At 30.7% G+C, this 12,262-nt stretch overlaps 2 protein-coding genes across 3 annotated transcripts; one reads left to right on the top strand and one right to left on the bottom strand.

Moving 5' to 3' along the window:
- The first annotated feature begins 6,372 nt into the window (after nt 1-6,372).
- On the top strand, nt 6,373-9,937 carry LOC103502682 (serine/threonine-protein kinase STY13-like). 2 transcript variants are annotated; one of them, XM_051083237.1, is made up of 7 exons: nt 6,374-7,111; nt 7,195-7,232; nt 7,362-7,494; nt 7,635-7,830; nt 8,447-8,571; nt 8,694-8,852; nt 9,348-9,937. In XM_051083237.1, exons 3-7 carry the CDS (start codon nt 7,390-7,392, stop codon nt 9,660-9,662), a joined length of 900 nt encoding a protein of 299 aa, XP_050939194.1. In that variant the 5' UTR covers nt 6,374-7,111; nt 7,195-7,232; nt 7,362-7,389; the 3' UTR covers nt 9,663-9,937. The 2 variants fall into 2 exon arrangements, with proteins under 2 accessions (XP_008464929.3, XP_050939194.1); XM_008466707.3 differs by having other exon boundaries at nt 6,373-7,232.
- Nucleotides 9,938-10,035: 98 nt separating this feature from the next.
- Nucleotides 10,036-11,704, bottom strand: LOC103502683 (uncharacterized). Its single transcript, XM_008466708.3, has 2 exons — nt 11,227-11,704; nt 10,036-10,436 (listed from the first exon to the last, which is right to left on the bottom strand). The coding sequence occupies exons 1-2, from the start codon at nt 11,644-11,646 to the stop codon at nt 10,278-10,280; spliced, it is 579 nt and encodes a 192-aa protein (XP_008464930.2). The 5' UTR covers nt 11,647-11,704; the 3' UTR covers nt 10,036-10,277.
- Between the last annotated feature and the right edge of the window lie 558 nt (nt 11,705-12,262).

Genomic DNA, 12,262 nt, shown 5'->3' with positions numbered 1-12,262 from the left:
AAAAGCAAACTGTTTCCTTTTTGACTAAACAATACGAAAAGAACAAATACTAAACACTATTTCTACCTTTTTCCTTTCCATTTCCATTTCCATTCCTATGTCACCTTTACACAACCACTAAAGTCTTCGTACTCAAACATTTTTATGGTCCCCTTTCCTCTCTCTCTTTTTATTCAATTATTCATATAATTATATATAATTATACATATATATATATATATATATATACAAACCTTTATTTTATTTTATTTTTTTGTAATTTTGAAGTTTGATTTTATCATATTTTGCAAATTAATAATGATAATATGAATATCTTTCTAAAAGTTTTAAGCGAAGGTAGTCGATAGAGACTATCTTTTTTAAATGAGTTCACCATAAAATAACGAGTAACTGTAATAGATAACTTTTTTAAAAAAAAATTATAAATATAACACAATATATCAGTGATAGTTTATACTATCGTAGCGTTATAGTTATCTCTAAAAGATTTTGAGATCTTTTTTGGTGTTATAAATTTTATTAAAAACATGAAAGAATAAATATATAAATAGTGGAGGACTAAAATAATATTTTAAAACTCTTCTGTATAAACTATTTCAAGGTTGAAGAGATCAATTTAATTTCTTCTCTTCTCCATGGAGATTGTATTTTGATTTCTTCAAACTCAAACCATACAAAGAAAAGTCAAAAGGGAAATTCTTCACAAAAGTTTGTGTAAGATTGAAATTCTTAGGGAGGGATAGATAGATAGAGAGGAGGTGGTTAAATAATTAATATTGGATTAAAATATTAGAGTTGAAAATGTTAATTTTGATTTTTTGGAGTTCATTATAATAATAATTGTTGTTATTATTAATGATTGAAGGGCAAGTTGAAGTGCAAAAGTCATTAATCATAGTATTCTACATTTAATGGGAAAAAGTTGAGTGTTGTCAAAGCTATGTTTGGATCTTTTTTACTTTTATAAAATTTTCTTTGACCAAACAAAAACAAATATAATGTATTTTTTCAAAATTTTCATAGGTTAAGTATATTTCTAATATATTTTCAAAAGTGAGAAAATTTGATATCTTTTAGTCACGGACGATACAAACTCCTTAAATTAAACACCCTTTGAAAGATGGTACGAAGTTTAGGGACTTTCAACGTAGTTAAAAGAAAACGGTAATATTTGATTAAATTACAAGTTTAGTTCTTGAAATTTTATAATATTTCTAAAAAATATTCCTTAGTTCTTTTAACTTTAGTTCTAGTTTTTATATAACTTTAGTACTAGTTTTTATACATATATATGTGTTCATAAACTTTAAAAATATAAAAATAAGTTTTTAGGATTTCAAATTTATATCAAATAGATCTCTAATATATTCAACATTTTTTAAAATTAATTAGTGAATATATTTCGGTCGTCGATAAAACATTAAATTTTTAATTTTTTGTCAAATAAGCTGGCAACTTTGTTTTAAAACAAAGCAAATTGGACACAAAATTGGACATTTTAAGACATTAGACATAAAATAAGTTTGTGTTTTTTATTTGAAAACTCAAAGATTTTTCGGATTCAAAACAATTTTAAGAAATCCATAAACACTTCTAAGATTGTAAAATTAAAACCTATTTAACACAAAATTGAAAAAGATGAGAGAGACCTTACCTTATAATTTAACTTAAAATAATTCAAACATGTTGGAATTATATATTTAGATAAAACTATAAGTTTTCCGTTTATATTTTTAGGTGGTTTCAAATTTATATATATATATATATTAGAAATTTGAATCTTACAAAGACCATGGAGAATGCTACATTCTCAAACTTTGAAATAAGTGGAGTTTTAAAATGAGATGATTTTGAAAAAATGGGAAAATTTAGAAAGAGGAAAAAGAAAATTAAGGAGAGAGAGGTGAGAAAGGTTAGGTTAGGAGAATGGGTAATAATTTGGAATTTAGTTTGGAAGCCCTAAAGTTTAAGAACCGACATGACGTAATGTGGTTCAACGAAGTTGTATTTTCAGATAATATGTCGTCCAATGTTGTAAGCGTGTCGGTGTCTCCGGTCAACATTACCATCGCCCCCACATCCTCAATCCAACGCCACCCTTTATCACACGTGCCCTAACAATGCCTTTTTCTTTTCTTTTTTTTTTTTTTTGGATTTTTTCAATTTAAAAACCATAGTATTAATAGAAGTTCTATTTTTTTTTTTATTGGAAGTTTATCAATTCAATTCTTATTCACTTCAGACGTTTGATATGAGAATTGTTTCGTTTCTAAATTTGTTTTAGTTCTAAGAGAATTGTTCATTTTCTGCCTTGATTAGATTTGATTATATTTTCTTTTGTCAATTTTGATCTTTATTTTCTTTTTTTCGATCGACCTTTAATTATTTCATTTTTTCTTAAAATAAGATGATAGGAAGATTTGAACTATAAACTTTATGAATATTAACACACATTTAATTTTAATTCTTGAATTAATCTAAGCTAAATGAAAGTAAAAAGAATTATTTAAGTGTAGAGTGTTAAATTCGTAGTATTTAAGTTGCAACATGTTCTAATTTTATGATCATAGTTGGAGATAGAAACCATATTATATGAAAAATTATTGCATTTAGTCATGGTGAAAAAATGATAAAAATAATAAAATATTTAAATCAATAGATAACTCTTTTATGCTTTAAACATGTTAATAGGTTTATTGTCGAGGAATTTTTATAAATGTAACAAACCACCAAACTATTTACAGGTTGTGTAACAAATCGTATGAAGTTAGTCATTTTTTAAATATTCCATATTTTCCCTTTCATCTTTCTTCTCGCGATTTCTTTCCTCGTTTCCTCCTCTTCTTTTTTTTCGCTGCAATTTCTTTTCATGTCTTCCTCCTCCTTTTTTTCCTCTGTGATTTCTTTCCATATCTTTCTTCTTTTCCATTACTTTTTTATGACCATGTACAAAAAATAGCAAAATCTAAAAGATCGTATATAAAAAATATTGAAAAAAATCATTTAGATTGGAGTAGCCAAATGTAAACGATATATCGGGTAAAAAAAGTAAACGATAGTGTAAAAAAAAATAAATGTGTAGACAAATCTAAACGATTGTGTAACAAAATTAAACGACAAAATTGAAAAAATAAGTTGTGGTTAAATCTAATCGATCGTGTACCAAACAGTAACCAAATTTAAACAATCGTATACCAAATATATTATGTGTGCGCTGTTGACAACGTGGTTAACAGGGCAATTTTGGTATTTTTCATGGTGGGCTTGTGGATTTTTTTCGTTTTTAGAATTATTCTATACAGTGTAAATATTATCCCGTTTTGTTATATTTTTTAAAAGACTACTTTGTTATTTTTGCTATATTTATATTAATGAATATTTTATTACTTATTTTTTTTTTATGTTTTTGTAAACTTTTATAAATTTTTAGGATTCAGTAGAGATGATCATTTACCATGTCAACATCCAATCTAAAAAACATGCAAGTACAAATTTAAGGTTAAAATCTTATTTTGGTCCCTAAGCATTATATCTTATTCTATTTTGGTTCTTAAACTTTTAAAAGTGTATGTTATGATCTTCGAACTTTTGAAAAAAGTTTAGTTTGGTTCATGTCATTAGAATTCCATTAACTCTTGAACGGAATAATAATATGTGACTTCAATATTTTGATGATTAAACTCTAGATTCATCTTATTAAATAAATTGCTAAATAACTAAGAAATCTTATTAATTTATTCTCTAAATTTTCTATGTCAACACCAAACTTGAAACAAATAATACCCAAATTTAAAACTAATTTTTTTTTCTCCAAGAAACTTAAATCTCTCACATCCCCTTTCCTACTCCTCATCTTTTTTAAAAAAAAAAAATTAAAATTTTGAAGCAAATAAGAAGAATGACATTGAGTGAATAAAAGAAAAACAAAACAAAACTAATATATTGGTCTTAACATCTACGACAAGGTAAAATAAATTAGAAAAATAAAATACGTTCAACACATGTATAAAATAAACTCTATAGAATTGCAAATAAATACTCTCATACTAAGAAGAAAAAATTCAGAGGAAAAGGAAAAAAAATGTTTCAATGAATCACAAAATATGAATTTGTGGTACTAAAAAGTTTGTATGTGGATAAATTGTATCTAGCATATGAGTTGAAAATACGAAATAGAATGATAATACGGTAAATGGTGATATCAAAATCTTTTAAGACAAAGTGACTTGTTAAGTTATCGGATAAAACATCAATTTAACATCTAGCCTTTAAACAAAAATAAAACCCTAGACTATTAAAAATGATTATCTTATTTGGATACCTACTCATCCATCCAAATATAGAAGTCACACGATCATTCTATTAGAGTTAATGAAATACTTCAATGGCAAGAACCAAGTTATACTCTTTTTATCAGAAACTAAAATGTTATAAAACACAAGCGTTTAGGAACCAAAATAGTATTTAAATCAAAATCTAATATCTTACGTTTATTACAAAGCAGATAAATTAATACAAACATACAATAATATTCAACATAGTACAAAGTAATAATCTTTGTAATAAATTATGATTGAATTTTATTATAAACTAATATGTGTAAATAAAAACAATTTAGATTATTAGTATTATATATTCTTATGAATTTAAATAAAAGAGAGAGAGAGAGAGAGAGAGTGTTTGGTGTACCAAATTTTATTTTAAAAAGAAATAATGAAAGAAAAGAAACTGATTGGAGAGAGGAAGTTAGAGAATATTAAATATCCAATTTCTACACAAAAATATTATGTAAAATTACGGTTTTTAAATTCTAACTTTTAATTCAAATACAAATATTTTATTGCATAACATTATAATACTTTTATTTTATAAAAAGCACTTTCCTCCTACCTCCTCTTCTCTTATAATTTAACATTATAACATCGTCATACAATAAATAAATATAAAAAAAAAAATGTGATATTTTATTGTATTTATAGATATTTTGATTCATTTTTTTTACGTTTAAAAAAAAATATCAAAATTATAAAAATTGAGAAGATGTTTACAATGATTGCAGTAAATTTTGTATTTTAGTGGGAACTACTAATAAACATTGTGCATTAAAATTTTAACTATAACAAAAGTAAAATGTTTGTCAAAGTCATATTAGGTTTTTGAATTCTCCACCCTATTTGTTTTGGTGTATTTTTAAATAATAATAATAATAATAAATAAATAAATAATAAACATAATTGGGTTTAAATGCTTTCCTCATAAGAAAAAAACAAAATCTTATAGGTCTTCTCTCAACAATTTAAGAGAAGAAAAAAAAAACATAATCACATGGTCTCACAAACCCTCCCTCTATATTTATTTATTTATTTATTTATTTATATATATAGAGTCTATTACCGGGATAGTTGTAAATATAATAATCGAATTTAAAACAATTAAATATATAACAACATATTTAAAAATTATAAATATAGTAAAATTTGTCAAAGTCATAAATCATGATACAAATATTAGTTTATCAGATAAACCATAAAAGTCTATTAGCGATAGACATTACTATATTTACACTTTTTTTAAAAAAAATCTTACTACTATATTTCATTGTTATTCCTAAAATTACTACCTATAATAATTATCCTTAAATAGACCTTAATTAAGCAGGGATGGAAAATATTACTATAAAGTAACTATCTACCAATTATATTCAACTTTCACTTTTTATCTTTTAAAAAATTAAGTTTTATTTTTTAAATATATATTATATATTCTAATTAACACAACTAAATTTTACTTCTTAATTTCTTAAATTCATTGGTTGGATAACGTAATGATATCTTGTATTTTACCATTTGGAAGATAGAATTTTTTTTTTTTTAATCAAAATTAAGTGTCAAATTCTGTTAGTTAATGATTTGATTTTTATAGTTTATAAATAAATCTAATTCTCGACTATTTATGTATTTACTCGTGTAAGAAATTATGTTAAACAATTCTAATATCTTATTATAATAGGATAATTACATCATTACAAAAAAAACAAAGACTAAACCATTATTTCTTAGAATTAAAGTTAGCATACTAAAGTCTTAAAAAATTTAAAAAATAAAGATTAGACAAAATTGTTATGTTAGTCAAATTTTAAGTAAATGCAAGTGAAATAATTTTAAATGAAAGATTTTTAAAAATATTTAGATTTATTTTCATATATTTGAAAATGGGAATTGTAGAAACCTATTTATCCCCACTTACAAAGAAAAGAATTAGATGAATTCATTGTGAGAATACAAAAAAAGTTGACCTTCCATTATCCAAGAAGACACTATAAAACTTGTCTCTCTCACTCTACACAAAAACAAAGGGATGGTTTTTTGTTTTCTTAAATACCAATTTTCATGCTATGGCGAACTTTGTCCTTATCCGTGCATTTGGATTTCCCATTCTCAAACCCATCGTCTCTTCTCTCTCCCTCCCCCTCTCCCTCTCTTTGTTTTTATTCTCTCTCTCTCTCTCTCTCTCTCTCTTTTTTTTCTTTTGGCATTCAAAGTCAAATCACGAGCCGCTGTACAGTGACAACGACTCACAAAGGAAAAAAGAAAAAAGGGAAAAAAAACTCTCTTTTGCAGCTTTAAATTGCAGATGGCAACCGCATTCACTTCCATACGCGGAGAAGCATCAATTTCACACCTCAATTTTGTCCCTTCACTTTCATTTTCATTGCTTTCCTCCCATTCCCTTCATACATTCAATTATTTATTTGCCTCCTCTGCTTCTGACACTAACTTTTTTTCTGATTTCTATTGTTTTTTTATATTGTTGCCATTTTTTTTATATTCTGGGGCTGCTGGATTTGCGTTTTCCTACATGTGGTGGCAGTATATTATTTTCCCACCAAGCACAAGAATCCGTTCAATTTCTGGATCGGCTACCGGGATTTTAGGGATGGGTCTGCTCTGTATCAAACATGGGTTTTTTTAGTTTTTTGTCTTTGGTTTAGTACTTCGTCCGTACCCTTTGAATCTCTGATGGGTTTTTTTGTGTGAATCGAGAGAACAAGGAAGTAAGGAAGTGTACTCAAGGTGTTTGATAAAAGTCCTGAGTGAAGAGATGGGTTCTGGTAATGGTTTTTATTCCACTAGTGAATTCAATTTGGATGCCAAATGGTTGATTGATCCTAAGCATCTTTTTGTTGGGCCAAAGATTGGGGAAGGTGCCCATGCCAAGGTGTACGAGGGAAAGTACGTTCTTTTTTTTGATGTCAATTGGTTTTTTTTTTTTCCTGTTTTTTCTTGGTCTGTCTCAAATCAGACCTTTCTGTCACTCTGTCTCTCTTTTTAAACTCTCTCTCTCTTTCCCCCTTTTCTCAGATACAAAAATCAGATTGTGGCTATCAAAATGGTGGGTAAAGGAGATACTCCCGAGAGGATGGCCAGAAGAGAAGCCCGGTTTGCAAGAGAGGTTGCAATGTTATCCAAAGTGCGACACAAGAACTTAGTGAAGGCAATGATCAATTCTACATTCAGAACTCTTGCTTCTGTATCTGAATTTCATGCTTTTCTGGAAATTGTTGTTGAGATACTTTTTATAGTGTCTCTCAAGTTCTAACTGTGATTCTCGGTTGGTATTGTTCTTGTTTCCAGTTTATTGGCGCTTGCAAGGAACCTATGATGGTTATTGTGACTGAATTACTCACAGGTGGCACATTGCGCAAATTTCTCTTGAATTTGAGGCCAAGGAGCTTGGAACTTGATGTGGCAATTGGGTTTGCGCTTGATATTGCTCGTGCAATGGAGTGTTTACACTCCCATGGAATTATTCATCGTGACCTTAAACCAGGTACAAGCATATACTTTACTCTTTCGATCCTGGTAGATGGCACTCGCTGTTTGTGTATGATATAGAATCCATTTGGTAAAATTTTCATTTCCTTTTCCCCTGAAAACTGCCTTATTCCTCTGTAAAACAAATGAACTTCTGATATAATAGTTTGAACTGGTTTTTGCTGTTCGAAATGAGTTCTTAAGCTTCAATTGTTCTTTTCACCCATAATTCCATGGGATTCATCTTAAGAGTCGCCAGCCATTCATCAGTATATTAGCTTTCTTTGTCTAGTTTGGGTTGAATTAGAGAGTAGAGACATCCTTGAAGAAAGCAATCGAGGATTTGTAATGTAGGAATCTAAAACATTTGTTGTGTGTGGATTCAACATGGCACTTTATTACCTCCATGAGAGGTTCAAAATTGAATGTAGTATTTATATCGTCTCCCAATCTATGTATGCGGAGATAAGAATTAGGTGGGTTATCCCGTGAGATTAGTCGAGGTGTGCATAAACTAATCCGGACACTTACCGATACATACATACATATATATATATATTTACCTTTTGAACCTTGAACATGCAAGTGAAGAAATTTAAATTTTCTAGGGTAACGAGACTCTTGTATTGCAGAAAACTTGATATTGACTGCAGACCATAAAACAATTAAGCTTGCTGATTTTGGTTTGGCAAGAGAAGAATCAGTAACAGAGATGATGACTGCAGAAACAGGAACATATAGATGGATGGCTCCAGAGGTTCTTTTTTTTTTTTATTCCTCACCCCTCTTTTCTTTATTGCCGAATATTTGATTGATTATAGAGTTCTTAAGCATTTCCTTGCTGGGTCTTAAACAACTTTCATTTTCATTTGTTGGCAGCTCTATAGTACGGTCACTTTAAAACATGGAGATAAGAAGCATTATAATCACAAAGTTGATGCCTACAGCTTTGCCATTGTATTGTGGGAGCTCATCCTTAACAGGTTGCCTTTTGAAGGCATGTCGAATTTGCAGGCGGCGTATGCAGCTGCTTTTAAGGTAAGCTAAGCATGTAGTTATAAAATGTAATGTCGTCCAACTATCCAACAAAACTAGTAATATGATTGAAGATCTGTTTCTAAAACAACTTTTTTTGTTCATTCAGTACCAATGTTCGAAGAAAGTTAGAATAATATAACTTCTATAATTTGATAGAACTCCCATGAATAGTTCATAAGTAGGTTTCATGTATGAAAATTTTATCAAGGGCTATTTATGAGCTTTTATGATACCATACCATAAGAACTAAATTCCAACTTCTAAAACCATAGGAACTAAAGTCCTAACTTTTTCAAACCATATTCTTGAATGTAAAAACTGCATCATCTAGAACAAAAAACCACAAAAAAACGACAATAAACTTGGAGATGCCGTATGGCTTTCTATAGAAAACATATGGCTAATCAAGTACTTATAGTTGTAGCCATTAGAAACATGTAAGTGATTCAAAATTTGTAGCCTTTCCTGTTATGAGTAATAGCTTTGTTATTTCAGAACATGAGGCCCAGTGCTGAAAACCTTCCAGAGGACTTAGCTTTAATAGTGACATCATGCTGGAGAGAAGATCCAAATACAAGACCAAACTTCAGCCAGATTATACAAATGCTATTGCAGTCCCTCTCTAGAATATCACCACGATCACCTGTGATCCCACCTCGGATATGTGCTTCTGAAAACGTTGTCATGCCACCTGAATCTCCCGGTACAAATTCCTTGATGGCTGTTAGACATGGCTCAGGGGAAGCCTCGCACAGCATGATCGAAGAAACCCCAACAAGCTCCTTCTTCTGCTTTAACAAATGTTACTGATCCAATGCAAGAAAATCCTAAAAGGCACAGTTTTAACTTTAGTTGTAGTTCTATAAGAATACCCAATAAGCCAAACCGAGAAATGTAACAGAATTTGGGATTGCTTTCGGCTCAGAAGCTTGAGAATCTTAAGCTTTTTTTAACAGATGTGTAGGATCATTGAGTGATGGCTCCCACCTTTCCAATAATCAAGAAAATCTTGGCATGTAATATTTATGAATTCTGTTGGGAATTAGATAATGAGAAATTCACTAATCATAATGGTTGTAAATAAATCTTGATGCCTGTCTACTGAAACCCTACATTTCCTACTTAAAAGTAGATCAAGAATCAGAGAAAGGAGGAACAAGGAACACCAATAACACCCACAAAATAAAATATTCACAACATGCCAATATTTTCATCGACTAAATTCCTTGCAATATCAACAGTGAACTAAGTCATCGAGCATGATGAGGAAGAGTTCATAAGAGTTCACCATCTATTGTAACAAAGAATGTGATCTCCACGAGTAAGCTATTTTGGTGATTTCATAAGATTCACATTAGTTTTTACATAGTAAGATCTTACAAATGGAAGGTCCTCAGTTCCTGTTTCTCTTCATTGCCAGTATCATTACTCATCGCACAATGAGGCCATCAGCTCACGGGGTGAACCCCAAATGGGAAGATCGATTAGACGCTGCTTCAACTGGTCTTCTTCTGTCTGGCACAATGCTTCAGCTATATCACAAAACTTTGAAACGTTGCTAATGAGGGCGTCCTGAGCTTCCACCTGCATAGTTTACACTTCAGACATTGCTACCACTTCAGCAGCCAAAGGCGAAAAAAGTAGACACTGACCAGCGAAAAGGTTGAAAAGAGGTTTTGCCCACAACAAGACACCTTCAATTTTCCTATTCAACCGCCCAATTCCTCGAGACAAGGTTCTAAAATTTTTAATTATGAAGTTTCTACTCATAATCTAGAGCCCTATAGTTTCAGTTTGCGGATATGTCTACCATCCCTCAACTCTCGAGCCCTTACCTTGAAACTGAAACTATAGGGCTCTGGATCATGAGTAGAATGGTTGAGATTTTTTAGCAGTCTGGAGAAAAATGGTTCAGAAATACTAACATTTGTCGAAAATGACGATTTTCTCTCCTGATCTCTCGGTAAGAGTAACAAATTGGATGGTAAAGTAGCATAGCAGTTGGGGAAAACTTGACAATGCAATGATAGCAATATCAGGTTTGTGTACTAAGATCTTCGACATTGTTAATAGTGAGCATTTCGATTTATTTGCCAAGCCTAGACCTTACACTGAAAGACTAAAGCCATATATCCGATGAATTTCTCAAGCAAGTGAAGAAATAATTAGTTCGACACACAGTTCCACCCAATCACAAACAAAGGTGAAACAGAACGGCAAAAATCATCCCTCTCGACACGAAATCTAACCAACGAATGATGAATTATGTGCAGTTTGAGGAAATTCATAAGCAACTCAACGAATGAATCCGTAAAATTTCTATTCCTTGAACCTTTATCCTACATTACGACACAATACCAGAACACCAATTTACCTGAGAGAGAAGATCGTCCACCATTGACGCATAAGAAAGCTCCTTCTCTCGAATAGCAGTCAACGATGAAGCCTCAAGTAGCGACGCCGCTCCTTGTTCCCCATGCTGTCGGTACTGTTCCTGAAGCTTCCGAGCCCTCTCCTCCATCTCCCGCAAGTTTCCCGACAAAACCTCCCACTGCTCAATCTCTCTCTGGTACTTCGCTCTAACCTTCAACAACGTCTTCCTCCTGCGCTCTCGCCGCCGATTCTCGTCCGCCTCAAGGTCCACGGCCTGAGCCGCCGATGAGCGAGCTGCGACGGCTTCCGCGGGGTGGAGTCGGCGTCTCTTCCGCTTGTAGACGAATCCATCGTCGTTGCAAAGCTCCCAATCGTCTTCTTCTAGAGAGACTGTGGCTACGGCTGCTGCAATTGACTCCATGAAAAACCACACCGTGCGGGAGAGGAAAAAGAAACAGAAGAAAAGAACAACAAAGAGAGCCTTCCTATCTGTTTCAATTTCTTTCCCTCAAATTTCGAAATCGCGCGCGTTGGCTATTTGGGCCTCAAGCCCAATTAGCTCGTTATAGGACTCCGACTTCACGGCCCAACTCAATTTCGAAAATATCTTAAATTTTCAATTTAGGATTATTTTATCATTATAATTAACATTTAATATATGTCATTTTCGAATTTAAGAATTATTTATTTTCTTAATAACATTATTTTTATCATAATTGTATACATTATAATTTTTTTATTTATATTTTTAATTAATATACAATAATTAAATAAATAAAAAACATTTTCCATTTTTTTCTTCTTGTATAAATGTAATTTCCTTACAATCAAATAATATATGTTTTAATATGGAAATATCATTCAAAAATATATATCTTCATTTATCTTTTTCCCATTTTTTCCTCTGCCTCTTCTGCTCACATTTGCTGACTCATCATTACAATTCGTCAATCAATTTTTTTACCTTTCGCAGGATATTTCTTCCCTATTTAATTTCTTCACCCTCGAAAGTCCTCAACCATTATTATACTTTTTTT

Source organism: Cucumis melo, chromosome 4 (genome assembly GCF_025177605.1).
Source record: "Cucumis melo cultivar AY chromosome 4, USDA_Cmelo_AY_1.0, whole genome shotgun sequence".
NCBI lineage: Eukaryota > Viridiplantae > Streptophyta > Magnoliopsida > Cucurbitales > Cucurbitaceae > Cucumis > Cucumis melo.
This window is presented reverse-complemented; position numbering and strand designations above follow the sequence as displayed.

Excerpts from the sequence above, each read along its gene's own strand:
- LOC103502682 (XM_008466707.3), top strand. The coding sequence starts at position 7,102 with ATGGGTTCTGGTAATGGTTTTTATTCCACTAGTGAATTCAATTTGGAT. Across the intron at positions 7,233-7,361 it reads GCCAAGGTGTACGAGGGAAA|ATACAAAAATCAGATTGTGG; the intron begins GTACGTTCTTTT and ends CCCTTTTCTCAG. Across the intron at positions 7,831-8,446 it reads TCATCGTGACCTTAAACCAG|AAAACTTGATATTGACTGCA; the intron begins GTACAAGCATAT and ends CTTGTATTGCAG.
- LOC103502683 (XM_008466708.3), bottom strand. The coding sequence starts at position 11,646 with ATGGAGTCAATTGCAGCAGCCGTAGCCACAGTCTCTCTAGAAGAAGAC. Across the intron at positions 10,437-11,226 it reads TGGACGATCTTCTCTCTCAG|GTGGAAGCTCAGGACGCCCT; the intron begins GTAAATTGGTGT and ends TAAACTATGCAG.